At 40.2% G+C, this 10,794-nt stretch overlaps 1 protein-coding gene across 4 annotated transcripts in view; it reads right to left on the reverse strand.

Annotated features, from left to right (window-relative positions):
• The window catches only part of EPHA5 (EPH receptor A5), a 341,956-nt gene extending 334,275 nt beyond the window's left edge, over positions 1-7,681 (reverse strand). For 2 of the 4 annotated variants that reach the window (XM_007446631.1, XM_007446629.1), the window contains exon 1: positions 7,488-7,668. In XM_007446631.1, the coding sequence (XP_007446693.1) occupies positions 7,488-7,668 (181 nt within the window). Of the gene's footprint in view, positions 1-7,487 lie in introns of all 4 variants that reach the window. The other 2 variants (XM_007446630.1, XM_007446628.1) reach the window with 1 other exon arrangement.
• Between the last annotated feature and the right edge of the window lie 3,113 nt (positions 7,682-10,794).

The raw sequence follows: 10,794 nt of genomic DNA on the forward strand, positions 1-10,794 counted from the left end.
GGAAAGAGAGAGAAAAGGAGCGGTAAAGGGGAAATGAGATGTGACAGATGAAAATAAGAGTGTGAAATTACCATAAGAGAAAAAAGACACTACCCATTTCTGAGTAAAAGAACAGACTGTATTTTCTCTAAATCGTCCAATACTGAGCCGGAAACATGTTTCCAAGTAGGAACATTTTCTCACAAAGCATATGCAAAATATTTCAACCCTCCGGTTTTGGCTCTTTGATTATTATTATTATTTATTTATTTTTTTTACCAGATCATTTACTTAACAGAGTTACAAGCCCAGTTTAGTTAGAAACGAAGACGTGTGTGATGGATGGAGAAGATAGCCTGGGCAGTAGTCCAGCAACTATAACAGAATTAGACTCACCACAGACACTTTAATCCCAATTATTTAATCTGCGAGGTATCTAACGCCACAAGTATTTGTCATGACTCAAGAAAACTGTACAACTTACAGAGAAATAAAAGAAAAAAGAACTAAATGGATGAAATAAAATGAACTAAAGAGTAATTTTTTTCCATTAGGCTGGGATTTAAATCTTCAGAGTCAGTAAAACAAATATAAAATTAGAATGTGTGTGTGTGCTGGTATGGTATTTTTTAACAATATAAAAAATAAAACCCAAGCGCTTTTATTAATATCAAGTTCATAGTGATACCATCATGACATCCCTCACCACTCTTTCTCCCAGCTTCACCACAGCCTTAACACACAACCCAAAACGTGTCCATGTGCACAAACACAATCCTCAGGCCAATTTCCTGCACTCTGCTTAATAAATGCACAGCAATTAAAGCCATGAATACTGAATCACTGGAAGATACAGAGGAAAGAATGCATGACCTAGGGTCAACTTCTGATCAACAAAGTTTTGTATATTCTCCAATAGTTTAAGAAATAGTTTAAATGATATTAATAAAGAACTACATAAACTGATCAGAAACTAAAGGCTGTAGAACCTACAGGGAAAAAAAGAAAGAGCTTAAACAATGCTTTAAGAACAGAGCTTACTAGGTTTTCTTTAACTGAATATATTATCAATGAGATTGTAAAGACAAAACACACACTTTTTTTTGGAGGATTTTGTGGCATTCTTTAAATGGTAGAAATGACTCCTTATGGTTTCTTTAAATTGTTAAAGATTAAAAAAAACATTAAAAATTATACCCACTTAAACTGGCAGCTAGTAATAATAAAAGTCATCATGCTAAACCACAGAGTTTTCAAAAACTCCAAGTAGTGCAACTACTAAATTACAGTTTTATTTTATAACTTTGTAACACCTAGAATTCTCATTAGAGATACTCGATGACAAGTTTGAACTTTTAGAACAAAAAAAAGCCAGACCATAAAGTTCCACACATTTCACTAGACACAATTTAAATTATTATGTACCTTACAGCGTTTTTTCCTTTTTATTTATTTATTTTTTGCTTTACACTAACATTATATAGGGTAAGAAATTTTTAAGATGGTAATGAAATGTTAAAAGATAATTTAAAAATCTATTTCCCATGAGATTTGTTGATTAGAATTATGTTTTAAGTCATTCAATTAAGTGTTTTCTATTGCTATTTTAATATGAATTTTAAATTGCAGTCATCTCTTATTTTATGGGATTAGAATGAGTAAAGTGAATAAATCCTATACATGTGAAATCTACAGTGTCAATAGAAAAATGTAAATTCCAATCAAGTTTTAATACTCAAGAATACCTGTACCACTACCTATTTGTAATTTGATTTATAAATGGCTATTTCATAGTACAATTTACGGCATCAGTGAGCCTAGTATTCTGGTGGAAAGTTCTTTATTACAACACCTTGCATATGTTACCAAATATATTCTAAAAAATGAGCTGTTGTTCAAAATTTGGATCTAAAATTCTTAAACATTTTTTCTTGTTCAAAAGTAAATTTTTGTCTTGTTCAAACACTTTAAAATCTATTTCATTAACTCTGAATAAACAAATGTCTATAAAGGCAGAAACTAAAACAGGAAAATTAAATATATGATAAAGGGAGACTCCTTAAGCAGTCATGCTGTTTTGGAAGTTAAAAACCAAATACTTAAAAATGGATCATTTACATTTTGATTTAAACATTTTCAATGGAACCAATAATTCAGACAAGATTTTCACAGTGAATAACTATCAAATCTTCCAGTTTTCTAACTGCTATATAATATAATAATAACATAATGATTTGGAAAATGTTATGAATAGATCAGAGACTCTCCAGTTATTCATTTCCTATATCAAATATATCTTACTGAATAACCTATTTTGTTTATTATTTCAAAGTTATGTATTATTAAACTTTTTGTAAAAAACATGAACTGTTTAAATCTGTGTTTACAAAGCCTTTAGCACTTACTTTTTAGTGACTTTTGTATACATTCATAGAAACGTAAGAGTATCATTTAGTCTGGGATAAGAACATATGATACATTTTTAATGTCAATTAAAAATACCATTAGGTGTGTTTATGTATACAATAGACTAGGATAACTCCTTTGAAGAAATCACTATCTAACAAACTGATTATATACATTTTGATAAAATAACTAAATATGTATTTACCCAGTAGAGCATGCCAGCAGGAACCATTCTGCTCTATAGATAAATACATACTTACCAGAGATATTAGAGGAGAAAGAATCATTGAGTCTCTAACGTAACAATTTACATTTTTAGCTCTCATATTGATTTCATAGTTAAAAGTCACTGTTTCTGGAAAGAAAACAAAAGGACAAATACTGCAATCAATTTTAGTGATTCATAAGCAAGGCTGAATATTCAAACTTCAGTTAATTTTGATGTTTTATGAAAACTATTGTAAAAGTATTTTAAGATTGTTAAAAATGCCATAAACATCTTTGAATAATCAGATACCTCTGCTGACTTAAGTTCATGTTATTCATTAGTAAAATGAAATATATCTGCTAATTTAAATTGAAAAAATAAAGTATAAAGAATTATCATTACTTTTACAGTAGTTATTTCTTCAAGATATTAACAACACATTTTTCTTTTTAAAAAAAGTTGTTTCACTCATAAAAGGAAAAATAACTATAGTTAGTTAACATAATCATGCACATTATACCCTAGTTTTACAGTCAAAGGTAAAAAGGTTTCTTCCAAATGAAAGAGAAATAAATTGGTCACTCAAGCAAATACATAAAAAAGCACACCAAACAAAGGAGATTCAAGTGGTCAAGTCAATAAACAAAAATGTAGTGAAAATAACTAAAGCATAGTCATTTTCGAAGCAGTAGCAACAGTGAATAAAGTTTAATATTTAATTAAATAGACTAGGGCTATTGTGTCTGTAAATAACTATATCATCTCATTTTTATATTTCATGTGGAAATACTCTAAATGGTCACATTTTGTAAAGCAGAGTATTAATAATACAAATAATGGCAAGTAATACATTTCTAAGCATAAAAAATGAATCTTTTCCCATACCAATTATATCCTATGTGAACTTACATAAAGAATTAATAATATTTACAAGTGACAATATTATAATAAGAATATTTTCAATCAAAGGAGAAATATCCATTAGAAATGCAGAAATTGTTCAACCTCTTCCCTGCCCTAAATGAGGAAATGAAATCCTCTTACATGCCACCCTGACACCCAAGAAGATCTTTGTCTACCTCATAAAAAAGGCTTACAATTTTAAGACCCAACCCTCTGCTCCCCATTCATGGTTTATAAAGCAAAAAGCCTAAACTCATGGTGGCTTCCTAGTTCCAACAATCTATGATTCAAATAGGGGTAATGGCTCTCTTTTTTTCTTCAGTAGTGTCCTGGTGAGGGAATAATTTTACTGTCCTTTTTCTGTGGGGTCCTGCCTCTTTATCTAAAAGGAAATGAATTACAACCAGATGACAAGGCCACACAACAAAGCCATTTGGTTTTACAAATCTATTATGTCTGTCGTCCAATCATTTTTATGGGCCTGGTCCTATTATAAACCAAGAAAAACCCTAAAACAAACTTTCTTCCTTTTCTTTCTTTCCACTGAAAACATTTACAATTTTATAATTGTTTTTCAAACAGTTTAGCCCCCCAGTTTTTCCCCTCATGTGGTGTTTTTTTTCTCCCTCAGAGTCCCTCCATTCCACTTTCCCCAACATACAAAACATTCAGAGACAAGAAACTGGACTTTTCAAATACAAACTGCTGACAACTGTCAGAAGCACTTTACTGGGACATTACTGACTGTAGCTCAATGAATTTAGCTTGATTCACTGCGGGTGAATCATTTTCAATGCATAGCTGTTCAGCAGTAATTGGCCAAGAATCCCTACTGCGAAAAGCACTTGTCAAATAATGCTTGTTTACAAATATATCTCCAGACAGCAAAAAGTGGCAGTTACTGAATAAGTTCAGGGCCACCTCCAATATTCATAACAGTGGACATGGTCCCTTTACTTATTAAATCTATTAAAATTTTCACTTGTTGATACACTTGCTAACATTTGTCCTGCCTGATCAGTCTTAGACAATTTTTTTGCTTTATATACGCCTTGGAATTATTTTACAATAAAAGTCTTGTTTATTACACCGTAGTTCAAAGGTTTCTTCCACATGTTATTTATGCCTAATATGTGTAATAAGACAACTAAAGATATATTTACATTATCCTAGAATTCAGGCTAAAGAGTAAATTTTCCTCTTTTTGTCTATTATCCAATGTATTCTAAAATTCATTTCATATCAGTCCAAGATTCTAGACACATATTTGACATTTTCTGTTCAATTCTGCTTATTTATGTCTACCAAACTTAAATTTTAAACATGACTGGAATACCAATTATAAATGTAAACTCACATTTATTTCAATCTGCCTTGAAAATTTTTTTCTCCCATAATGGGAGCATTCATATCATACACATATATAATGTATATACACACTATAGTCTGAGAAATTACTAAGCATCTATAGCTTGCAGAAAGCAAAGTATAGGAGAGCAAGTTATTAATGGAGTCAGTGCATATATAAAATCTTTCTGTCCCTGATCTTCCAAAGTTCCTCCAAAAACAATCAAAAACAAACTTAAAATCTCCAATCTGAATCTTTAAATAAATAAACAAACTGACTTCCGTTATAAATACCTTATATTCTTGTTCTTTGATTTAGAAGAGCAGTATCATGGAGAAACAAAAAGAAGAGAACATAAATATTAAAGATCTGGGATGACACTAATGGAAAGATGGAAACTTGGGCAGAGACAGGATGAATGAGAGGAAGTGTGTGTGTGTGTGTGTGTGTGTGTGTATAAATTTTATTTCTAGTTATGTAAAATAATGAAATTACAAAATGTACCCCAAACAACAGACACGCTTTTACTTTTAGCGTCTTCAGAACACTGGCTGGTAAAGTACCTCTCATTGCAGGTTAGACCTCGGCATCCCCATCTCACTGAAGCCCAAGTTTTGCTGTGTGTACCACTAGCTGGGGTAAGGACAACACAGTCTGTGGGTGTTAAGTCTGTAATATCAGCCAGTCTACCTTCCACAAGACTCCAGCTCCGCTTACAATAGGAGACCGATGCTATTTGCTTGCTTCCCTCCATCTCCTTTTGCCTCTTTTCTCCCCGCACAGTCTCGACCGACCCTTGTTTCCATTTAGCGCCACCTTCCCTGAGACTTCATTTCTTCCATTCTCTAACCAAGAGCTACTACTCCCTTACACCACTACATAAGCCCCTTCCCCCATCACACCTGGAAAAAAAACAAAAAAAAAACAAAAAACTTAAACATAAAGGAACACACGAAAGGATAAATTATATTACTACTACTATTACTCTTTAAATCCAAACCAGGATGCCCCTTTTGGTGGAATAAGACAGTTAATGAAAGGACTCCTAACCCTGTCATAATCCTCCGGACTTCTAACATAATGAATCTAACATGAGATGTCAATAAAAGGACTACGACTTCAGAAAACACTTTCTCAACTTTGTCGGGAAGGTAAAAAATGCAGACTGCTTGTGTTAAGCATGGGAGACTTTAGGTAGGTAAGTAGGTAGACAGATCGATCTACGTGTAATCCTTAAATCAGATTTTTAAAAATAAATGTAGGGGTTAAAGAGAGAAATTCATGGGGTGGGGTGAGGAGTCTCGATCTGCCCTGCTTTTCACACGGTTCCTAGGGAGCTGGCAGCACTCCCAAACCAGCACAGCGGCTTCTCCTACAGCCAAGACACAACCCGTGCAAGTCACGAGGACACACAAGACTCCGCCGCTGCTGCTTCATCTTTCCGGTCCGGCATCCCCTGCCCCACGAGTGGTAGGAAAATTTTAAGGTTCTGTGCCTCACTCGAGGCATCCAGAGCCCCGAATCGAAACCCCAACCTTGCGGTCAAGAGGGTAGGGTTTTCGATGTGCTCGTGACGGAGCTGACCGATATGAGATGCTGCCCGCCCCCGCACTGGGCTGTGCCCTTAAGCTCGGTCCCGGCGTATAAGAGGAGCCAGCGGGGCAGAGCGGACCTGGAGGCCGAGGGCGGCGGGCCGAGGGGCTGAGCAGAGCTCGGAGAGCCGCAAACGCCGCGCAGGTGCTGCTCCCGCGCCGGCCCTACTCTCCCGGTGCAAGGCGGGGACAGTCTTCTGGGTCCGGAGCGCAGGATTGGGGGTGGGCAGGAGAGTGGGGACTCGAGATTACGGAGCGGGGCTATTCTTTCACGGAAACATGGGAAGACCTGACCTGGTGGGTGCTAGTAGCGCCTTCCCGGAGGCGACACTCCCCTCCCCTCCGAACCCTCCGCCTCCCGCGGCGTCCCACCTTCCCGCCTTCTTCCAATTTCTTCTCAGTGTGATTATGAGACCCCCAAAGTGAGCGACACCAGCACAGTGTGGAGCGCCTTCCTTCCTTCGCCATCCCCCTCCCTCGAGAAATAAAAGCTCTTACCACCCACCCCAGAATAGCAGCGGGTGATGCCCTAAATAACAGCTCCCAGAAGACACTCCCCTCTCCCCCAAATAAAAGCATCCAGCTACCCCCACTGCCTCCAGTTTCCCATCCCCGGCCTCAAACAACGGTTTCGAAAAGCCCCACCGCTCCCAAGATCCCTGCCACTGCTCTTCAAACAATTCCCACTCTTTCAAGCTCGAAATGTCACTTCCCCACGCGCTTCAAGTGAGACCCAGCCGCACCCAGCCTCCAGGCGCGGGTCTCGGAGCTCTCTTTCCTCCTGGCTTCCAACTTCCCAACCCCCCCAAGCAGCCTGTGTCCACAGGCAGGTTCCGCGCCCAGCAGTCCGCAGCTAATGTCAAACAATGCAAGCAGAGACGGCGGGGTGCGAGCGAAAACGCTAGCGAAAGCGGACGACAAATGTTAGTTCGAAAGGAAGGGTGCAATTTCATCCGCGGGAGCCGCGTCCAGCGCGCCCGGGCCCGCGCCTCCAGGCCCCGCCTCGCCCCTCCGCCCCTGGTTGCCGCGGTCCCCACCCCCACCGCTCTACCTTCGTTGCTGGGGCTGGCCAGGAGGGTCCGGAGCGCGGCGCATAGGAGAAGGCAAGTCCAGAGGGGGGCCCTGCGAGGTGCGGAGTAGCAGCCGGCCAGAGACGCGGGGGTGCTGGGGAGGTCGTCGCCGCCGCCCGGGGGCCGCCGGCGTCCCGCACCCCGGGGCCCCGAGCTCCGCATCTTCTCTTCGCCGCCTCCGCCGCCGCTGTCCCGCGCCGCTCAGTTCACGGCTCCCGCCTCGCGGAGGGGCCGAGAGAGGCTCGCGCTTCCTCCTCGTTCCCCGTGGACTCCTTCGCCTTCTGGCTCGCGGCTCGTCCAAATGCGGGAACCAGGGATCCTCTGAGACGGCTGAAGTTTGCTCCCTACTCCCTCCTCTACACTGGGGTTAAATGAAATACTAGTTACGGTTGATAGTGCAGTTCGGGACCGGACTCAAGGGTGTCGAGAAGGTCCCGCGTCCTGTTCTTTACCTCTTTAGACTTTTAAGGATGGGGGTCTTTTAAATGCCACTGGGGGAGAGATAAAGGCTCCTTTTCAGTCTTCAGGGCTGAAATGGACGAAGGTAAGGAAGACAAGGCATCTTAAGAAGAAATCCTCAATAAAAAGAGGAGAAAAAAGCAGGGTGGCTAAGGAGAAAGGAAGAGGAGTTGAGAAAATATAGGGTGGGGAAAATACGAGAGAGCGGAGGAAAAGACCCAGAGTTCAAAGAGGCCGGTAGAAGGAAATAGCTGCGGGCTGAGCCCTGACGAGGGAAGGACTGGCGGCGGCTAGCGGGCAAGAGCGCGGAGCCCTGCGGTGGTGGCGGCGGCGGCGGCGGCGGCGGCGGCCCGGAGCTGCGGCGGTTCCCAGTGCTCCGGGAGGAGGCGGTGTGTGCGCCGCTGGGCAGGCGAGCTCGGAACTGCACCGCCACGGCGCGCTCCTGCTGAGTCTGGAGCTCCGCGGTCTCCTCTGACTGCCCGCTCTGCGCCTCCCACCCTCCTCCCTCCTCCTCTTCCCGACTCTCCCCGCCCTCTGCTGCTCGCAGCCTCGCCAGTGAGAATCTACTGTAAGTGTGAGTTGCTTAGACGAAGTCACACACCCACGGAGGGAAGTAACCAGGAGGCTGCCGTGGCGAGTGTTGCCTAGCGGTCTCCGAGAAAGGCGCGTCTTTCTCCGAGGATAATTAGGGCGAAGAATTCTCCTGACGACGCCTGCGAAGACCCGGGCTCCCGGGAAGCTGAAGGGAAATCGGACCTAGTTGAGCAGCAAGCCCTTAGAAGAAAGGGTCTCTTGTTTGGCATATTGCCTGCTGCCCATCACAGGCTTGTGGCATCAACAACCTTGCCGTCACATAGCCAAGCATTCGTAGGCTGTGCTAGTCCGTGGCTAGTTTCTTTTTTTTCTTTTTTTCTTTTTCGTGGCTAGTTTCTTAAATACCCTTATTGCTCACTGCTACTGACCCGTTCTATTCTTCCAATATTTTGGCGGCTGGAATGAAATAATTAGTCAACATTTTCTTCAAAGTAAATGGTAGAATTTCTAAATACAGAAACGTTAGCTATGATTGCGATTTCAGGAAGTCAAAGAATTTGGCAATTGAGAATTGTGGTGTTCCAGTTACTTTAAGATGTGATGATTTAATTAACTAATTTCATTGATGGAAAGTTTTATACTTTAGAAATATTATATGCAGATATATGAAATTAATTCCAGTGAAATTAATTTTAGGATATTTTAAATTAAATTCGTTTTAATGTCGTATTCTGCTGCATTTAGAGACACAAATAATTATGAAAAACGGTTTAAAACAATTAACTTTCCATGTTTCACCCCTATTATGTCTTCCCTTGCTTTATTATTTTTTCCTCAATTTTATCATTCATTTTTTCAGAGATACATCTGAAGGGCAAGTTTTAGTATACTGGCATTAAAAAAACAAAAACAACAACAACAAAAAACTGCAGATAAAGCATCTACCAAAAAGTGTGATTTTAGAAGAAAGGTATCTCATTTAATTTGCTGCAGAGTATCTACTGTGAAGATTGGGTTTACACTCATACCCAATAAAGTTTGTTCTGCTCACCAACTTTAATATCGAGAGCCCTGTTTGTCTTCACAATAAATTTCTCATAATCTTTAGCTGATGACATTTGTTTTTTGTTTAAATATTTGCAATAAAGATGCAAGAATAAAGCGGCAGTGATACAATTTCATGAAGAGGTGGAAGCTCATCTTTGATTTTTTTTTCCCTGAAATGTTTTGGCACCAGAAATCTAAAAGCAGCTTCTTTCTATTATAATGTGCTCCAAATGCATGAAGCAAATATAGAGGAATGGCAGTGAATCAGTCTCTCAGTTTGGCAAAAAGCCTCACAGTGAGATGAAAAGTTAAAATTTATGTTTCTATTTGAAGACCATTCAGAATGTAAGCTCCTCCGCCCAAATTTATAGTTGAGTTACTTAAAAGTATCTAAACAGAGTTTCCCTGGTGGCACAGTGGTTGAGAGTCCGCCTGCCGATGCACGGGACACCGGTTCGTGCCCCGGTCCGGGAAGATCCCACATGCCGCGAAGCGGCTGGGCCCGTGAGCCATGGCCGCTGAGCCTGCGCGTCCGGAGCCTGTGCTCTGCAATGGGAGAGGCCACAACAGTAAGAGGCCCGCGTACCGAAAAAAAAAAAAAAAAAAAAAAAAATTCTAAACAGAATATCAAGGAAGTTATCTAAAGCCTATGAACACATAATAATGCTATGTATGAAACATAGGAAGTTTAATGGGACTTTGAGCTTGTTTTATTTCTTTAGGCCTCAGTATCCTCATCAAGAAGATGATCTTCAAGTTCTCTTCTCTTCCATATCCTTTGCATTTCTGTTACACCTCTGTTCATCTGTCTCCAATTATTTACCTTTGACTGCAAAATTACCAAATTTCTTCAGGCTATCTTTGAAAGCCTTCTACTACAAACGACTTAAACAAATTTTCTATTTTATTTTACACTAAAATTTTGAATTCAGTGTTACCTAAATTGTCTCATACCTCTCTGCTTTTACATCTGGCACTCCACTCTACAGAAGTTCCACCACCCCCTAAAAATATTTAACATTTCCCCCACCCTATTCCCTCACACACATCTCTCTCATCTAAAACCCTACTCAGTGTCCAAGGAGAGTCAAGCATTCAAGACTGATTTTTCTCTTCCCAGAAAGAAGTGATTTGGTTCTCTTTCTCCAAGTATCCATAGCTTGTGATTTATGTCAATCAACACAATGACAATATTTCCTGAGTGAAAAACTGGAACGAATGATCTAACTATAAGTATATATATATTGG

Source organism: Lipotes vexillifer, unplaced genomic scaffold (genome assembly GCF_000442215.2).
Source record: "Lipotes vexillifer unplaced genomic scaffold, Lipotes_vexillifer_v1.1 scaffold175, whole genome shotgun sequence".
Classification (NCBI taxonomy): domain Eukaryota; kingdom Metazoa; phylum Chordata; class Mammalia; order Artiodactyla; family Lipotidae; genus Lipotes; species Lipotes vexillifer.